Raw genomic sequence first — 20,273 nt, 5'->3', positions numbered from 1 at the left:
GACAGGGCTTGATGGCCGGCATGGACACGATGGGCCGAAGGGCCTCTATCTGTGCTGTATTACTCTATGACTCTATGACTCTATAACAGCTACCATTAAAATTAAAAACAGTGAGTGCAATGTCCAATATACCTGGGTCCATTTAGTTGTGCCTCCATTATGCTAATTAAGTGGGATAATATTAAAACAAGTGAATAATTGTGCAAGAATTAATAACCCCACTAACAGTCATTTGTGAGAGCAAAGGGTTAAATTGGTAAATTTGAAACAGGCCAACTCATCGTGTTGATCATCACTCCCACTTCTACTCTTCCAATAACTTATTAACATAAATTCAGATAGCAGTCAGATACTATCTTAAATACACAAAATGTAGTGTAAAATAGTGAAATCTTCTGTTACTAAATGAATGAAATGATTGATCGATCGATTATGTTTTGTACTGAAAGTCTACGTGGCTGTGTGGCAGAGCGACTCGAGTCTGCGGGGCCTCTGACGCATGAGGTGTTCTATTTTTAGTGCGCCGAGTACGGGAGCCCAAGGCTTCACAAAGCCTGAACTACAATCATGTGCCATTACCTGGAGTCCTTGTGCTCCGGGATCCACTGCCGTGTCTAAAACGACGATAAGAAAGATGCAGCACAGTAAAAGAGTCACTGAGATGAGCAGCCATGGCTTGACTCAGGCTGATGTGCAGCTCGTGCTCCTGCTCGCGTTCTATTTCTCTCCCATCCAGCGGGCCGGATAGAATGAACTGGCGGGCCGGGTACAGCCGCGCGGGCTGTATTTTGCCCAACACTGGGCTAGAAACTCCCCCGCTCTTTACTGAGGAAACTCCCAGAAACAGCAGGGACCCGCTGTAACTGGGTCTGCGCCAGAGTTACGCCGGGAGACTGGCGGTACCCCCGCCGAATTCTGTCAACACCTTTCACCCAATTGCACCAATACACAAAAATAGCATTTTATAATTCACTGGAATGAAATCAAGCCCAGGACTAATTTTGAATGAGTCGCTAATATTCCTGAGACGAGTTGAGACTAAAAACTCGCTGCAAGTTTAGAAAAAAGTTCTAAGTAAACAATCTTCCAATCGATTCGATTGTGTCAGTTCTGAGTCATGCTGCCAATGGCGTTCTTTTATATATTTCAAGTATTTATGTTATTGTGCACTTATCTGGAAGGTTTGCACAGATTTATGGAAAGTAAAACCACAAACCATGAGGAACTCACTTTTCACATTGCAGTGACGGAGCAGTAACTGAGGTTTCAGGTGTTAATAACGTTATTGATTTACAAGCTGCAGATAATGCAGTAAGTTTTTGTTTCCCTGTAATCGCTTCTATCTGGTACAGTATCAGTTTCTATTCTCGCTCCACACATTTTCGAGTCTGGTGCTGCAGATACCGCTGTAAACAGCGGAAGGCGAGCCTACAGTGCACAGCGCTAATATTGTTGATTTATTTTTGCAATTTTGAAAGGGGAGGTTATAGCAATGATGCAGTGAATGGCAGGTTCAATTTGTCCCGCCTCGGTTTTTGGTTGTGACACCCCGGCTGCCTCGGAGACAATGACCCACCTCCTGACGTCATGTGGGGCAGACGTTCGAAGCTCGAAGCCAGGCCTTGACGGGCCAGATAGAATCCATTAGTGGACCGGACCGTATTTTGCCCGCCACTGGTGCAAAGGGAGCTTTACTCTGTATCTAACCCGTGCTCTGGGAGTGTTTGATGGGACAGTGTAGAGGGAGCTTTACTCTGTATCTAACCCGTGCTGTACCTGCCCTGGGAGTATTTGATGGGACAGTGTAGAGGGAGCTTTACTCTTTATCTAACCCCGTGCTGTACCTGCCCTGGGAGTGTTTGATGGTCAGTATAGAGGAAGCTTTACTCTGTATCTAACCCGTGCTGTACCTGCCCTGGGAGTGTTTGATGGGGCAGTGTAGAGGGAGCTTTACTCTGTATCTAACGCGTGCTGTACCTGCCCTGGGAGTGTTTGATGGGACAGTGTAGAGGGAGCTTCACTCTGTATCTAACCTGTGCTGCACCTGCCCTGGGAGTGTTTGATGGTCAGTGTAGAGGGAGCTTTACTCTGTATCTAACCCATGCTGTACCTGCCCTAGGAGTGTTTCATGCGGCAGTGTAGAGGGATCTTTACTCTGTATCTATCCTGTGCTGTACCTGCCCTGGGAGTGTTTGATGGGACAGTGTAGAGGGAGCTTTACTCTGTATCTAACCCGTGCTGTACCTGTCCTGGGAGTGTTTGATGGGACAGTGTAGAGGGAGCTTTACTCTGTATCTAACCCATGCTGTACCTGCCCCGGGAGTGTTTGATGGGACAGTGTAGACGGAGCTTTACTCTGTATCTAACCCGTGCTGTACCTGCCCTGGGAGTGTTTGATGGGACAGTGTAGAGGGAGTTTTACTCTGTATCAAACCCGTGCTGTACCCGCCATGGGATCGTTTGATGGGACAGTGTAGAGGGAGCTTTACTCTGTATCTAACCCGTGCTGTACCTGCCCCGGGAGAGTTTGATGGGACAGTGTAGAGGGAGCTTTACTCTGTATCTAACCCGTGCTGTACCTGCGCTGGGAGTGTTTGATGGGACAGTGTAGAGGGAGCTTTACTCTGCATCTAACCCGTGCTGTACCTGCCCTGGGAGTGTTTGATGGGACAGTGTAGAGGGAGCTTTACTCTGTATCTAACCCGTGCTGTACCTGCCCTGGGAGTGTTTGATGGGACAGTGGAGAGGGAGCTTTACTCTGTATCTAACCCCGTGCTGTACCTGCCCTGGGAGTGTTTGATGGGACAGTGTAGAGGGAGCTTTACTCTGCATCTAACCTATGCTGTACCTGCCCTGGGTGTGTTTGACGGGACAGTGTAGAGGGAGCTTTACTCTGTATCTAACCCATGCTGTACCTGCCCCAGGAGTTTTTGATGGGGCACTGTAGAGGGAGCTTTACTCTCTATCTAACCCGTGCTGTACCTGCCCTGGAATGTTTGATGGGACAGTGTAGAGGGAGCTTTACTCTGTATCTTACCCGTGCTGCACCTGCCCTGGGAGTGTTTGATGGGACAGTGTAGAGGGAGCTTTACTCTGTATCTAACCCGTGCTGTACCTGCCCCAGGAGTTTTTGATGGGGCACTGTGGAGGGAGCTTTACTCTGTATCTAACCCGTGCTGTACCTGCCCTGGGAGTGTTTGATGGGACAGTGTAGAGGGAGCTTTACTCTGTATCTTACCCGTGCTGTACCTGCCCTGGGAGTGTTTGATGGGACAGTGTAGAGGGAGCTTTACTCTGTATCTAACCCGTGCTGTACCTGCGCCAGGAGTTTTTGATGGGGCACTGTAGAGGGAGCTTTACTCTGTATCTAACCCGTGCTGTACCTGCCCTGGGAGTGTTTGATGGGACAGTGTAGAGGGAGCTTTACTCTGTATCTTACCCGTGCTGTACCTGCCCTGGGAGTGTTTGATGGGACAGTGCAGAGGGAGCTTTACTCTGTATCTAACCCCGTGCTGTACCTGCCCTGGGAGTGTTTGATGGGACAGTGTAGAGGGAGCTTTACTCTGTATCTAACCCGTGCTGTACCTGCCCTGGGAGTGTTTGATGGGACAGTGTAGAGGGAGCTTTACTCTGTATCTAACCCCGTGCTGTACCTGCCCTGGGAGTGTTTGATGGGACAGTGTAGAGGGAGCTTTACTCTGCATCTAACCTATGCTGTACCTGCCCTGTGAGTGTTTGATGGGACAGTGTAGAGGGAGCTTTACTCTGTATCTAACCCGTGCTGTACCTGCCCTGGGTGTGTTTGACGGGACAGTGTAGAGGTAGCTTTACTCTGTATCTAACCCATGCTGTACCTGCCCCGGGAGTGTTTGATGGGACAGTGTAGAGGGAGCTTTACTCTGTGTCTAACCCGTGCTGTACCTGCCCTGGGAGTGTTTGATGGGACAGTGTAGAGGGAGCTTTACTCTGTATCTAACCCGTGCTGTACCTGCCCTGGGAGTGTTTGATGGGGACAGTGTCGAGGGAGCTTTACTCTGTATCTAACCCGTGCTGTACCTGCCCTTGGAGTGTTTGATGGGACAGTGTAGAGGGAGCTTTACTCTGTGTCTAACCCGTGCTGTACCTGCCCTGGGAGTGTTTGATGGGACAGTGTAGAGCAGGGGTGGACAATTATTTAGGCTGGAGGGCGTGTTTGATGGGACAGTGTAGAGGGAGCTTTACTCTGTATCCAACCCGTGCTGTGCCTGCCCTAGGAGTGTTTGATGGGGCAGTGTAGAGCGAGCTTTACTCTGTATCTAACCCATGCTGTACCTGCCCTGGGAGTGTTTGATGGGACAGTGTAGAGGTAGCTTTACTCTGTATCTAACCCGTGCTGTACCTGCCCTAGGAGTGTTTGATGGGACAGTGTAGAGGGAGCTTTACTCTCTATCTAACACGTGCTGTACCTGCCCTGGGAGTGTTTGATGGGACAGTGTAGAGGGAGCTTTACTTTGTATCTAACCCGTGCTGTACCTGCCCTGGGAGTGTTTGATGGGAGAGTGTAGAGGGAGCTTTACTCTGTATCTAACCCGTGCTGTACCTGCCCTGGGAGTGTTTGATGGGACAGTGTAGAGGGAGCTGTACTCTGTATCTAACCCGTGCTGTACCTGCCCTGGGAGTGTTTGATGGGACAGTGTAGAGGGAGCTTTAATCTGTATCTAACCCATGCTGTACCTGCCCTGGGAATATTTGATGGGACAGTGTAGAGGGAGATTTACTCTGTATCTATCCCGTGCTGTACCTGCCCTGGGAGTGTTTGATGGGACAGTGTAGAGGGAGCTTTACTCTGTATCTAACCTGTGCTGTACCTGCCCTAAGAGTGTTTGATGAGACAGTGTAGAGGGAGCTTTACTCTGTATCTAACCCATGCTGTACCTGCCCTAGGAGTGTTTGATGGGGCAGTGTAGAGGGAGCTTTACTCTGTATCTAACCCGTGCTGTACCTGCCCTGGGAGTGTTTGATGGGACAGTGTAGAGGGAGCTTTACTCTGTATCTAACCCGTGCTGAAGCTGCCCTGGGAGTGTTTGATGGGACAGTGTAGAGGGAGCTTTACTCTGTATCTAACCCGTGCTGTACCTGCCCTGGGAGTGTTTGATGGGACAGTGTAGAGGGAGCTTTACTCTGTATCTAACCCGTGCTGCACCTGCCCCGGGAGTGTTTGATGGGACAGTGTAGAGGGAGCTTTACTCTGTATCTAACCCGTGCTGTACCTGCCCTGGGAGTGTTTGATAGGACAGTGTAGAGGGAGCTTTACTCTGTATCTGACCCGTGCTGTACCTGCCCTGGGAGTGTTTGATGGGACAGTGTAGAGGGAGCTTTACTCTGTATCCAACCCGTGCTGTGCCTGCCCTAGGAGTGTTTGATGGGGCAGTGTAGAGCGAGCTTTACTCTGTATCTAACCCATGCTGTACCTGCCCTTGGAGTGTTTGATGGGACAGTGTAGAGGGAGCTTTACTCTGTGTCTAACCCGTGCTGTACCTGCCCTGGGAGTGTTTGATGGGACAGTGTAGAGCAGGGGTGGACAATTATTTAGGCTGGAGGGCGTGTTTGATGGGACAGTGTAGAGGGAGCTTTACTCTGTATCCAACCCGTGCTGTGCCTGCCCTAGGAGTGTTTGATGGGGCAGTGTAGAGCGAGCTTTACTCTGTATCTAACCCATGCTGTACCTGCCCTGGGAGTGTTTGATGGGACAGTGTAGAGGTAGCTTTACTCTGTATCTAACCCGTGCTGTACCTGCCCTAGGAGTGTTTGATGGGACAGTGTAGAGGGAGCTTTACTCTCTATCTAACACGTGCTGTACCTGCCCTGGGAGTGTTTGATGGGACAGTGTAGAGGGAGCTTTACTCTGTATCTTACCCGTGCTGTACCTGCCCTGGGAGTGTTTGATGGGACAGTGTAGAGGGAGCTTTACTCTGTATCTAACCCGTGCTGTACCTGCCCTGGGAGTGTTTGATGGGACAGTGTAGAGGGAGCTTTACTCTGTATCTAACCCCGTGCTGTACCTGCCCTGGGAGTGTTTGATGGGACAGTGTAGAGGGAGCTTTACTCTGTATCTAACCCGTGCTGTACCTGCCCTGGGAGTGTTTGATGGGACAGTGTAGAGGGAGCTTTACTCTGTACCTAACCCCGTGCTGTACCTGCCCTGGGAGTGTTTGATGGGACAGTGTAGAGGGAGCTTTACTCTGCATCTAACCTATGCTGTACCTGCCCTGTGAGTGTTTGATGGGACAGTGTAGAGGGAGCTTTACTCTGTATCTAACCCATGCTGTACCTGCCCCGGGAGTGTTTGATGGGACAGTGTAGAGGGAGCTTTACTCTGTGTCTAACCCGTGCTGTACCTGCCCTGGGAGTGTTTGATGGGACAGTGTAGAGGGAGCTTTACTCTGTATCTAACCCGTGCTGTACCTGCCCTGGGAGTGTTTGATGGGGACAGTGTCGAGGGAGCTTTACTCTGTATCTAACCCGTGCTGTACCTGCCCTTGGAGTGTTTGATGGGACAGTGTAGAGGGAGCTTTACTCTGTGTCTAACCCGTGCTGTACCTGCCCTGGGAGTGTTTGATGGGACAGTGTAGAGCAGGGGTGGACAATTATTTAGGCTGGAGGGCCACTTAACAATTTTTGGTGAGCTGCACACCAATGTTCCTCCTGAGGTGTGCTGCCGCGCAGTCATGCACCAATCACGAGGTCCCACACATGCCGCTCACTGGCTCCTGCCGCTGGAAGAGATGCAGCAAATTTAAAGGGACCGCGCACAAAGAAAATGAGAGGGAACATTGCTGCACACATAAAATGAATTGTGTTAACAACAGCTACCATTAAAATTAAAAACAGTGAGTGCAATGTCCAATATACCTGGGTCCATTTAGTTGTGCCTCCATTATGCTAATTAAGTGGGATAATATTAAAACAAGTGAATAATTGTGCAAGAATTAATAACCCCACTAACAGTCATTTGTGAGAGCAAAGGGTTAAATTGGTAAATTTGAAACAGGCCAACTCATCGTGTTGATCATCACTCCCACTTCTACTCTTCCAATAACTTATTAACATAAATTCAGATAGCAGTCAGATACTATCTTAAATACACAAAATGTAGTGTAAAATAGTGAAATCTTCTGTTACTAAATGAATGAAATGATTGATCGATCGATTATGTTTTGTACTGAAAGTCTACGTGGCTGTGTGGCAGAGCGACTCGAGTCTGCGGGGCCTCTGACGCATGAGGTGTTCTATTTTTAGTGCGCCGAGTACGGGAGCCCAAGGCTTCACAAAGCCTGAACTACAATCATGTGCCATTACCTGGAGTCCTTGTGCTCCGGGATCCACTGCCGTGTCTAAAACGACGATAAGAAAGATGCAGCACAGTAAAAGAGTCACCGAGATGAGCAGCCATGGCTTGACTCAGGCTGATGTGCAGCTCGTGCTCCTGCTCGCGTTCTATTTCTCTCCCATCCAGCGGGCCGGATAGAATGAACTGGCGGGCCGGGTACAGCCGCGCGGGCTGTATTTTGCCCAACACTGGGCTAGAAACTCCCCCGCTCTTTACTGAGGAAACTCCCAGAAACAGCAGGGACCCGCTGTAACTGGGTCTGCGCCAGAGTTACGCCGGGAGACTGGCGGTACCCCCGCCGAATTCTGTCAACACCTTTCACCCAATTGCACCAATACACAAAAATAGCATTTTATAATTCACTGGAATGAAATCAAGCCCAGGACTAATTTTGAATGAGTCGCTAATATTCCTGAGACGAGTTGAGACTAAAAACTCGCTGCAAGTTTAGAAAAAAGTTCTAAGTAAACAATCTTCCAATCGATTCGATTGTGTCAGTTCTGAGTCATGCTGCCAATGGCGTTCTTTTATATATTTCAAGTATTTATGTTATTGTGCACTTATCTGGAAGGTTTGCACAGATTTATGGAAAGTAAAACCACAAACCATGAGGAACTCACTTTTCACATTGCAGTGACGGAGCAGTAACTGAGGTTTCAGGTGTTAATAACGTTATTGATTTACAAGCTGCAGATAATGCAGTAAGTTTTTGTTTCCCTGTAATCGCTTCTATCTGGTACAGTATCAGTTTCTATTCTCGCTCCACACATTTTCGAGTCTGGTGCTGCAGATACCGCTGTAAACAGCGGAAGGCGAGCCTACAGTGCACAGCGCTAATATTGTTGATTTATTTTTGCAATTTTGAAAGGGGAGGTTATAGCAATGATGCAGTGAATGGCAGGTTCAATTTGTCCCGCCTCGGTTTTTGGTTGTGACACCCCGGCTGCCTCGGAGACAATGACCCACCTCCTGACGTCATGTGGGGCAGACGTTCGAAGCTCGAAGCCAGGCCTTGACGGGCCAGATAGAATCCATTAGTGGACCGGACCGTATTTTGCCCGCCACTGGTGCAAAGGGAGCTTTACTCTGTATCTAACCCGTGCTCTGGGAGTGTTTGATGGGACAGTGTAGAGGGAGCTTTACTCTGTATCTAACCCGTGCTGTACCTGCCCTGGGAGTATTTGATGGGACAGTGTAGAGGGAGCTTTACTCTTTATCTAACCCCGTGCTGTACCTGCCCTGGGAGTGTTTGATGGTCAGTATAGAGGAAGCTTTACTCTGTATCTAACCCGTGCTGTACCTGCCCTGGGAGTGTTTGATGGGGCAGTGTAGAGGGAGCTTTACTCTGTATCTAACGCGTGCTGTACCTGCCCTGGGAGTGTTTGATGGGACAGTGTAGAGGGAGCTTCACTCTGTATCTAACCTGTGCTGCACCTGCCCTGGGAGTGTTTGATGGTCAGTGTAGAGGGAGCTTTACTCTGTATCTAACCCATGCTGTACCTGCCCTAGGAGTGTTTCATGCGGCAGTGTAGAGGGATCTTTACTCTGTATCTATCCTGTGCTGTACCTGCCCTGGGAGTGTTTGATGGGACAGTGTAGAGGGAGCTTTACTCTGTATCTAACCCGTGCTGTACCTGTCCTGGGAGTGTTTGATGGGACAGTGTAGAGGGAGCTTTACTCTGTATCTAACCCATGCTGTACCTGCCCCGGGAGTGTTTGATGGGACAGTGTAGACGGAGCTTTACTCTGTATCTAACCCGTGCTGTACCTGCCCTGGGAGTGTTTGATGGGACAGTGTAGAGGGAGTTTTACTCTGTATCAAACCCGTGCTGTACCCGCCATGGGATCGTTTGATGGGACAGTGTAGAGGGAGCTTTACTCTGTATCTAACCCGTGCTGTACCTGCCCCGGGAGAGTTTGATGGGACAGTGTAGAGGGAGCTTTACTCTGTATCTAACCCGTGCTGTACCTGCGCTGGGAGTGTTTGATGGGACAGTGTAGAGGGAGCTTTACTCTGCATCTAACCCGTGCTGTACCTGCCCTGGGAGTGTTTGATGGGACAGTGTAGAGGGAGCTTTACTCTGTATCTAACCCGTGCTGTACCTGCCCTGGGAGTGTTTGATGGGACAGTGGAGAGGGAGCTTTACTCTGTATCTAACCCCGTGCTGTACCTGCCCTGGGAGTGTTTGATGGGACAGTGTAGAGGGAGCTTTACTCTGCATCTAACCTATGCTGTACCTGCCCTGGGTGTGTTTGACGGGACAGTGTAGAGGGAGCTTTACTCTGTATCTAACCCATGCTGTACCTGCCCCAGGAGTTTTTGATGGGGCACTGTAGAGGGAGCTTTACTCTCTATCTAACCCGTGCTGTACCTGCCCTGGAATGTTTGATGGGACAGTGTAGAGGGAGCTTTACTCTGTATCTTACCCGTGCTGCACCTGCCCTGGGAGTGTTTGATGGGACAGTGTAGAGGGAGCTTTACTCTGTATCTAACCCGTGCTGTACCTGCCCCAGGAGTTTTTGATGGGGCACTGTAGAGGGAGCTTTACTCTGTATCTAACCCGTGCTGTACCTGCCCTGGGAGTGTTTGATGGGACAGTGTAGAGGGAGCTTTACTCTGTATCTTACCCGTGCTGTACCTGCCCTGGGAGTGTTTGATGGGACAGTGTAGAGGGAGCTTTACTCTGTATCTAACCCGTGCTGTACCTGCCCCAGGAGTTTTTGATGGGGCACTGTAGAGGGAGCTTTACTCTGTATCTAACCCGTGCTGTACCTGCCCTGGGAGTGTTTGATGGGACAGTGTAGAGGGAGCTTTACTCTGTATCTTACCCGTGCTGTACCTGCCCTGGGAGTGTTTGATGGGACAGTGTAGAGGGAGCTTTACTCTGTATCTAACCCGTGCTGTACCTGCCCTGGGAGTGTTTGATGGGACAGTGTAGAGGGAGCTTTACTCTGTATCTAACCCCGTGCTGTACCTGCCCTGGGAGTGTTTGATGGGACAGTGTAGAGGGAGCTTTACTCTGTATCTAACCCGTGCTGTACCTGCCCTGGGAGTGTTTGATGGGACAGTGTAGAGGGAGCTTTACTCTGTATCTAACCCCGTGCTGTACCTGCCCTGGGAGTGTTTGATGGGACAGTGTAGAGGGAGCTTTACTCTGCATCTAACCTATGCTGTACCTGCCCTGTGAGTGTTTGATGGGACAGTGTAGAGGGAGCTTTACTCTGTATCTAACCCGTGCTGTACCTGCCCTGGGTGTGTTTGACGGGACAGTGTAGAGGAAGCTTTACTCTGTATCTAACCCATGCTGTACCTGCCCCGGGAGTGTTTGATGGGACAGTGTAGAGGGAGCTTTACTCTGTGTCTAACCCGTGCTGTACCTGCCCTGGGAGTGTTTGATGGGACAGTGTAGAGGGAGCTTTACTCTGTATCTAACCCGTGCTGTACCTGCCCTGGGAGTGTTTGATGGGGACAGTGTCGAGGGAGCTTTACTCTGTATCTAACCCGTGCTGTACCTGCCCTTGGAGTGTTTGATGGGACAGTGTAGAGGGAGCTTTACTCTGTGTCTAACCCGTGCTGTACCTGCCCTGGGAGTGTTTGATGGGACAGTGTAGAGCAGGGGTGGACAATTATTTAGGCTGGAGGGCGTGTTTGATGGGACAGTGTAGAGGGAGCTTTACTCTGTATCCAACCCGTGCTGTGCCTGCCCTAGGAGTGTTTGATGGGGCAGTGTAGAGCGAGCTTTACTCTGTATCTAACCCATGCTGTACCTGCCCTGGGAGTGTTTGATGGGACAGTGTAGAGGTAGCTTTACTCTGTATCTAACCCGTGCTGTACCTGCCCTAGGAGTGTTTGATGGGACAGTGTAGAGGGAGCTTTACTCTCTATCTAACACGTGCTGTACCTGCCCTGGGAGTGTTTGATGGGACAGTGTAGAGGGAGCTTTACTTTGTATCTAACCCGTGCTGTACCTGCCCTGGGAGTGTTTGATGGGAGAGTGTAGAGGGAGCTTTACTCTGTATCTAACCCGTGCTGTACCTGCCCTGGGAGTGTTTGATGGGACAGTGTAGAGGGAGCTGTACTCTGTATCTAACCCGTGCTGTACCTGCCCTGGGAGTGTTTGATGGGACAGTGTAGAGGGAGCTTTAATCTGTATCTAACCCATGCTGTACCTGCCCTGGGAATATTTGATGGGACAGTGTAGAGGGAGATTTACTCTGTATCTATCCCGTGCTGTACCTGCCCTGGCAGTGTTTGATGGGACAGTGTAGAGGGAGCTTTACTCTGTATCTAACCTGTGCTGTACCTGCCCTAGGAGTGTTTGATGAGACAGTGTAGAGGGAGCTTTACTCTGTATCTAACCCATGCTGTACCTGCCCTAGGAGTGTTTGATGGGGCAGTGTAGAGGGAGCTTTACTCTGTATCTAACCCGTGCTGTACCTGCCCTGGGAGTGTTTGATGGGACAGTGTAGAGGGAGCTTTACTCTGTATCTAACCCGTGCTGAAGCTGCCCTGGGAGTGTTTGATGGGACAGTGTAGAGGGAGCTTTACTCTGTATCTAACCCGTGCTGTACCTGCCCTGGGAGTGTTTGATGGGACAGTGTAGAGGGAGCTTTACTCTGTATCTAACCCGTGCTGCACCTGCCCCGGGAGTGTTTGATGGGACAGTGTAGAGGGAGCTTTACTCTGTATCTAACCCGTGCTGTACCTGCCCTGGGAGTGTTTGATAGGACAGTGTAGAGGGAGCTTTACTCTGTATCTGACCCGTGCTGTAGCTGCCCTGGGAGTGTCTGATGGGACAGTGTAGAGGGAGCTTTACTCTGTATCCAACCCGTGCTGTGCCTGCCCTAGGAGTGTTTGATGGGGCAGTGTAGAGCGAGCTTTACTCTGTATCTAACCCATGCTGTACCTGCCCTTGGAGTGTTTGATGGGACAGTGTAGAGGGAGCTTTACTCTGTGTCTAACCCGTGCTGTACCTGCCCTGGGAGTGTTTGATGGGACAGTGTAGAGCAGGGGTGGACAATTATTTAGGCTGGAGGGCGTGTTTGATGGGACAGTGTAGAGGGAGCTTTACTCTGTATCCAACCCGTGCTGTGCCTGCCCTAGGAGTGTTTGATGGGGCAGTGTAGAGCGAGCTTTACTCTGTATCTAACCCATGCTGTACCTGCCCTGGGAGTGTTTGATGGGACAGTGTAGAGGTAGCTTTACTCTGTATCTAACCCGTGCTGTACCTGCCCTAGGAGTGTTTGATGGGACAGTGTAGAGGGAGCTTTACTCTCTATCTAACACGTGCTGTACCTGCCCTGGGAGTGTTTGATGGGACAGTGTAGAGGGAGCTTTACTTTGTATCTAACCCGTGCTGTACCTGCCCTGGGAGTGTTTGATGGGAGAGTGTAGAGGGAGCTTTACTCTGTATCTAACCCGTGCTGTACCTGCCCTGGGAGTGTTTGATGGGACAGTGTAGAGGGAGCTGTACTCTGTATCTAACCCGTGCTGTACCTGCCCTGGGAGTGTTTGATGGGACAGTGTAGAGGGAGCTTTAATCTGTATCTAACCCATGCTGTACCTGCCCTGGGAATGTTTGATGGGACAGTGTAGAGGGAGATTTACTCTGTATCTATCCCGTGCTGTACCTGCCCTGGGAGTGTTTGATGGGACAGTGTAGAGGGAGCTTTACTCTGTATCTAACCTGTGCTGTACCTGCCCTAGGAGTGTTTGATGAGACAGTGTAGAGGGAGCTTTACTCTGTATCTAACCCATGCTGTACCTGCCCTAGGAGTGTTTGATGGGGCAGTGTAGAGGGAGCTTTACTCTGTATCTATCCCGTGCTGTACCTGCCCTGGGAGTGTTTGATGGGACAGTGTAGAGGGAGCTTTACTCTGTATCTAACCCGTGCTGAAGCTGCCCTGGGAGTGTTTGATGGGACAGTGTAGAGGGAGCTTTACTCTGTATCTAACCCGTGCTGCACCTGCCCTGGGAGTGTTTGATGGGACAGTGTAGAGGGAGCTTTACTCTGTATCTAACCCGTGCTGTACCTGCCCTGGGAGTGTTTGATGGGACAGTGTAGAGGGAGCTTTACTCTGTGTCTAACCCGTGCTGTACCTGCCCTGGGAGTGTTTGATGGGACAGTGTAGAGGGAGCTTTACTCTGTATCTAACCCGTGCTGTACCTGCCCTGGGAGTGTTTGATAGGGCAGTGTAGAGGGAGCTTTACTCTGTATCTAACCCGTGCTGTACCTGCCCTGGGAGTGTTTGATGGGGCAGTGTAGAGGGAGCTTTACTCTGTATCTAACCCGTGCTGTACCTGCCCTGGGAGTGTTTGATGGGACAGTGTTGAGGGAGCTTTACTCTGTATCTAACCCGTGCTGTACCTGCCCTGGGAGTGTTTGATGGGACAGTGTAGAGGGAGCTTTACTCCGTATCTAACCCATGCTGTACCTGCCCTGGGAGTGTTTGATGGGACAGTGTAGAGGGAGCTTTACTCCGTATCTAACCCGTGCTGTACCTGCCCTGGGAGTGTTTGATGGGACAGTGTAGAGGGAGCTTTACTCTGTATCTAACTCGTGCTGTACCTGCCCTGGGAGTGTTTGATGGGACAGTGTAGAGGGAGCTTTACTCTGTATCTAACCCGTGCTGTACCTGCCCTGGGAGTGTTTGATGGGACAGTGCAGAGGGAGCTTGACTCTGTATCTAACCCGTGCTGTACCTGCCCTGGGAGTGTTTGATGGGGCAGTGTAGAGGGAGCTTTACTCTGTATCTAACCCGTGCTGTACCTGCCCTGGGAGTGTTTGATGGGGCAGTGTAGAGGGAGCTTTACTCTGTATCTAACCCGTGCTGTACCTGCCCTGGGAGTGTTTCATGGGACAGTGTTGAGGAAGCTTTACTCTGTATCTAACCCGTGCTGTACCTGCCCTGCGAGTGTTTGATGGGACAGTGCAGAGGGAGCTTTACTCTGTATCTAACCCGTGCTGTACCTGCCCTGGGAGTGTTTGATGGGACAGTGTAGAGGGAGCTTTACTCTGTATCTAACCCGTGCTGTACCTGCCCTGGGAGTGTTTGATGGGACAGTGTAGAGGGAGCTTTACTCTGTATCTAACCCGTGCTGTACCTGCCCTGGGAGTGTTTGATGGGACAGTGTAGAGGGAGCTTTACTCCGTATCTAACCCGTGCTGTACCTGCCCTGGGAGTGTTTGATGGGACAGTGTAGAGGGAGCTTTACTCTGTATCTAACCCATGCTGTACCTGCCCTGGGAGTGTTTGATGGGACAGTGTAGAGGGAGCTATACTCTGTATCTAACCCGTGCTGTACCTGCCCTGGGAGTATTTGATGGGACAGTGTAGAGGGAGCTTTATTCTGTATCTAACCCGTGCTGTACCTGCATTTGGAGTGTTTGATGGGACAGTGTAGAGGGAGCTTTACTCTGTATCTCACCCGTGCTGTACATGCCCTGGGAGTGTTTGATGGGGCAGTGTAGAGGGAGCTTTACTCTGTATCTAACCCATGCTGTACATGCCCTGGGAGTGTTTGATAGGACAGTGTAAAGAGAGCTTTACTCTCTATCTAACCCCGTGCTGTACCTGCCCTGGGAGTGTTTGATGGGACAGTGTAGAGGGAGCTTTACTCTGTATCTAACCCGTGCTGTACCTGCCCTGGGAGTGTTTGATGGGACAGTGTAGAGGGAGCTTTACTCTGTATCTAACCCATGCTGTACATGCCCTGGGAGTGTTTGATGGGACAGTGTAAAGAGAGCTTTACTCTCTATCTAACCCCGTGCTGTACCTGCCCTGGGAGTGTTTGATGGGACAGTGTAGAGGGAGCTTTACTCTGTATCTAACTCGTGCTGTACCTGCCCTGGGAGTGTTTGATGGGACAGTGTAGAGGGAGCTTTACTCTGTATCTAACCCGTGCTGTACCTGCCCTGGGAGTGTTTGATGGGACAGTGTAGAGGGAGCTTTACTCTGTATCTAACCCGTGCTGTACCTGCCCTGGGAGTGTTTGATGGGGCAGTGTAGAGGGAGCTTTACTGTGTATCTAACCCGTGCTGTACCTGCCCTGGGAGTGTTTGATGGGGCAGTGTAGAGGGAGCTTTACTCTGTATCTAACCCGTGCTGTACCTGCCCTGGGAGTGTTTCATGGGACAGTGTTGAGGAAGCTTTACTCTGTATCTAACCCGTGCTGTACCTGCCCTGCGAGTGTTTGATGGGACAGTGCAGAGGGAGCTTTACTCTGTATCTAACCCGTGCTGTACCTGCCCTGGGAGTGTTTGATGGGACAGTGTAGAGGGAGCTTTACTCTGTATCTAACCCGTGCTGTACCTGCCCTGGGAGTGTTTGATGGGACAGTGTAGAGGGAGCTTTACTCTGTATCTAACCCGTGCTGTACCTGCCCTGGGAGTGTTTGATGGGACAGTGTAGAGGGAGCTTTACTCCGTATCTAACCCGTGCTGTACCTGCCCTGGGAGTGTTTGATGGGACAGTGTAGAGGGAGCTTTACTCTGTATCTAACCCATGCTGTACCTGCCCTGGGAGTGTTTGATGGGACAGTGTAGAGGGAGCTATACTCTGTATCTAACCCGTGCTGTACCTGCCCTGGGAGTATTTGATGGGACAGTGTAGAGGGAGCTTTATTCTGTATCTAACCCGTGCTGTACCTGCATTTGGAGTGTTTGATGGGACAGTGTAGAGGGAGCTTTACTCTGTATCTCACCCGTGCTGTACATGCCCTGGGAGTGTTTGATGGGGCAGTGTAGAGGGAGCTTTACTCTGTATCTAACCCATGCTGTACATGCCCTGGGAGTGTTTGATAGGACAGTGTAAAGAGAGCTTTACTCTCTATCTAACCCCGTGCTGTACCTGCCCTGGGAGTGTTTGATGGGACAGTGTAGAGGGAGCTTTACTCTGTATCTAACCCGTGCTGTACCTGCCCTGGGAGTGTTTGATGGGACAGTGTAGAGGGAGCTTTACTCTGTATCTAACCCATGCTGTACATGCCCTGGGAGTGTTTGATGGGACAGTGTAAAGAGAGCTTTACTCTCTATCTAACCCCGTGCTGTACCTGCCCTGGGAGTGTTTGATGGGACAGTGTAGAGGGAGCTTTACTCTGTATCTAACCCGTGCTGTACCTGCACTGGGAGCGTTTGATGGGACAGTGTAGAGGGAGCTTTGCTCTGTGTCTAATCCGTGTTGTACTTTCATTTCCTCGTGCTAATATCCCCCAAATTCACAAAATATGAAAGCATTATATCCCCCTGATTGTGCACATGGTTTGCAGTAACACTGACATCATGAAGGATACACAGGATAACAAGTGCTAACTCTGCCCCTGTTCTTGTACAGGTATGTGTCTGATCATGCCATGGAAGGATATAGGGCCTTGTGTCAACATAAAGCCCTAGGCGCCATGCAACAGAACCAAGTCAGGGCCTTCCCTCCCACCCAGCTGGAATGGACAGCCAATCACAGGCGAGGACAGATGGTGCTGGATGTCCACATACTTAATGGTATTTACCGCAGTGAAGTCATATCATGGACTCAGGTTTATTCGCATTTTTTATAAATTTGAAAAAATAGCGATAATCTAAAATCTCTTCTGCGCCTCTATACACATCTCCTCTTTATGGTTGCAGTCCTTGAGAGTTCCCAGCATCCCTTACGGTTCAGCCCTGAGAAAGTGCTGCATTGTCAGAACTGACATGCTTTGGCTAAGTTGTTAAACCAAGATCCCATCTGTCTGTTCCGGCGGATGTTGAAGATCCCATAGTACTATTCTAGGAGGTGCATAGAATTCTCCTAACTGGCATTCCTCCTTAACAAACACCACCAAAAAACAGATTCACTGGCCAATGATCTCACTGCTGTTTGTGGGATCTTGCTGTGTGGAAAAATGGCTGCTGAAATTGCCTACACAGCAACAGTGAGTGCACTTCAAAGTACTTAATTTTGTGTAAAGCATTTTTGGCTTCTCTGTGAGGTAATAACGCACTATATAAATGTAAGCTCTCTCGATAGACAATGCGATGGAATAGAAAACATTGATCACTTTTTCCTGCTTTACCTTAGTAAAATCCCTCAAAATTTTCAACACGTCCAATTAGATCCCCCTCTCTGTTCCAACGAATAGATCCCCAGCTTTTAGTAGTCTCAGCATAACTAAACCCTCTCGTACCTAGCGTCATCTCAGTGAATCTCTTCTGAACCTTCTCCGTGGTCTTGACATCCTTCCTAAAGTGAGGGGCCTAAAACTGGACTCAATATTTTAACTCTAACCTAACCAATAATTTGTACAGGTTTAGAATTACCTTTTGGCTTTTGTATTCTATGTCACATTTATAAAATTTAGGATCCCATTTGCATTTTTTAACAGCTTTCTCAACTTGCTCTGCCTTTTGATTGGCTGTGAAGTGCTTTAGGATGTGAAAGGTGCTATAGAAATGCAAACTCGTTTTCACGGTTACACGCGCATATGGAACAGCCCCCGCCTCCCACCCGATCGACAGGCTAGTCTCAACCCCACCCAGTGCACACTTGCCAGTCCCCATTCTACTCCTCGGAATGACGGTCCTATGCAGGGTTACCTGGCGACCTGGCTGGAGGGTTTCAGTTGGAGATCCTTTTCATTTAATTTTGTTTCCTTTTACCAGAGGAAACGGTTGCGACAGAGGTGGAGTCCTGGACAACGGGGGAGGAGTTTGCCAGCTGGATTGTAAAGTTCCGGTACTGTATACCAAAACCCGAACTAGACACACTGGACACAGAAGTGCCCAAGAGACAAGAACACACACACCCAGCACAGACACACACCCAGCACAGACACACACCCAGCACAGACACACACTCAGCACAGACACACCCAGCACAGACACACCAAGTACAGACACACCCAGTACAGACACACACTCAGCACAGACACACCCAGCACAGACACACCCAGCACAGACACACACCCAGGACAGACACACACCCAGCACAGACACACGCCCAGTACAGACACACCCAGTACAGACACACACCCAGCACAGACACACCCAGCACAGACATACACCCAGCACAGACACACGCCCAGTACAGACACACACCCAGCACAGACACACGCCCAGTACAGACACACACCCAGCACAGACACACACCCAGCACAGACACACACCCAGCACAGACACACACCCAGTACAGACACACGCCCAGCACAGACACACACCCAGCACAGACACACACCCAGTACAGACACACCCAGCACAGACACACACCCAGCACAGACACACACCCAGCACAGACACACACCCAGTACAGACACACACCCAGCACAGACAGACACACCCAGTACAGACACACACCCAGCACAGACACACCCAGCACAGACACACGCCCAGCACAGACACACGCCCAGCACAGACACACGCCCAGCACAGACACACGCCCAGCACAGACACACGCCCAGCACAGACACACACCCAGCACAGACACACACCCAGTACAGACACACCCAGCACAGACACACACCCAGCACAGACACACACCCAGCACAGACACACACCCAGTACAGACACACACCCAGCACAGACAGACACACCCAGTACAGACACACACCCAGCACAGACACACCCAGCACAGACACACCCAGCACAGACACACACCCAGTACAGACACACCCAGCACAGACACACACCCAGCACAGACACACACCCAGTACAGACACACACCCAGCACAGACACACCCAGCACAGACACACACCCAGTACAGACACACCCAGCACAGACACACACCCAGCACAGACACACACCCAGTAGACACACACCCAGCACAGACACACACCCAGTACAGACACACCCAGTACAGACACACACCCAGTACAGACACACACCCAGCACAGACACACACACAGTACAGACACACACCCAGTACAGACACACACCCAGCACAGACACACACCCAGTACAGACACACACCCAGCACAGACACACACCCAGTACAGACACACCCAGTACAGACACACACCCAGTACAGACACACCCAGTACAGACACACTAGTACAGAATCTTGTCTTTTTGGAATCATTCACTGTCTCCCTCTCCTGCTGTTCCCCTTGCTACAGTCACCATCTTCACTTCCTCCAATTCAACATTGGGAAGGCTCGCTACCTTGCCACTGATTCCATCAACCTTTTAGGCCAATTGTTCAGTCTGAGCCAGACCACTTGAAACCTTGGCATACTGTTCAACCCAGAGACGAACTTCAAAACTCACATCATATCTATCACTAAAACTATTTATTTCCATCTCTGCAATGTTGCCTGCTTCTCTGCTTAATACAGCCCCTCAACTTCCCATATTCTCGCCCTCACAAAGTCCTATTTACCCAGCTCCCACACCCAGTACAGACACACTCAGTACTGAGACACACATAGTGCAGATACACCCAGTACTGTTACACCAATACAGACACACCCAGTAGACACAACCCATTACAACTGTCTTTGTTAGCCTGTGTGAGCTGTCTCAGCAAGTGTCCTTCTGTGTGTTTCTGTGAATTTACATGGACATTTTCTATTATCCTGAGTGACCATGTCTCCATCAGAGTAGCCATGCAATGTGTGTACTTACCAGTGTGGTGTCGTGACTAAGTTTTGAACACAGTGTTGTTGCACACAAGTGTTTGTGCATGTTTCTGGTAAAAGTCATCAGTTGTACATACTCACGTGTAAAACTTCGGTGCGATAAGTCATATTGTAGAACTCAGTCATGATGAAAAGAGTCCCCACCCTCTCACAACAGTCAGCAGCACTGTGCCAAAGGGGTGTCTAAGGCACCCCACACATTCTGCCACACTTCGAGAGATAATAGGACCGATTTTTTCAATGCGGCATATATAGGCGGTGAGCTTTGCCCACCAGCCATGCACGTTGGCAAATTA

At 50.1% G+C, this 20,273-nt stretch overlaps 1 protein-coding gene across 1 annotated transcript in view; it reads left to right on the top strand.

Moving 5' to 3' along the window:
* Positions 1-20,273, top strand: part of LOC147102608 (unconventional myosin-XVB-like) — a 326,297-nt gene that overhangs the window by 158,416 nt on the left and 147,608 nt on the right. Inside the window, exons 6-7 of the mRNA XM_085963249.1 lie at positions 16,703-16,866; positions 18,007-18,079. Coding sequence (XP_085819375.1) covers positions 16,703-16,866; positions 18,007-18,079 — 237 coding nt within the window. The remainder of the gene's footprint in view (positions 1-16,702; positions 16,867-18,006; positions 18,080-20,273) is intronic.

Source organism: Somniosus microcephalus, chromosome 21 (genome assembly GCF_052327205.1).
Source record: "Somniosus microcephalus isolate GS21.2 chromosome 21, FLI_Smic_1.0, whole genome shotgun sequence".
Lineage (NCBI taxonomy): Eukaryota > Metazoa > Chordata > Chondrichthyes > Squaliformes > Somniosidae > Somniosus > Somniosus microcephalus.
The sequence above is the reverse complement of the archived record's forward strand: the minus strand, read 5'-3'. Positions and strand labels throughout refer to the sequence as shown.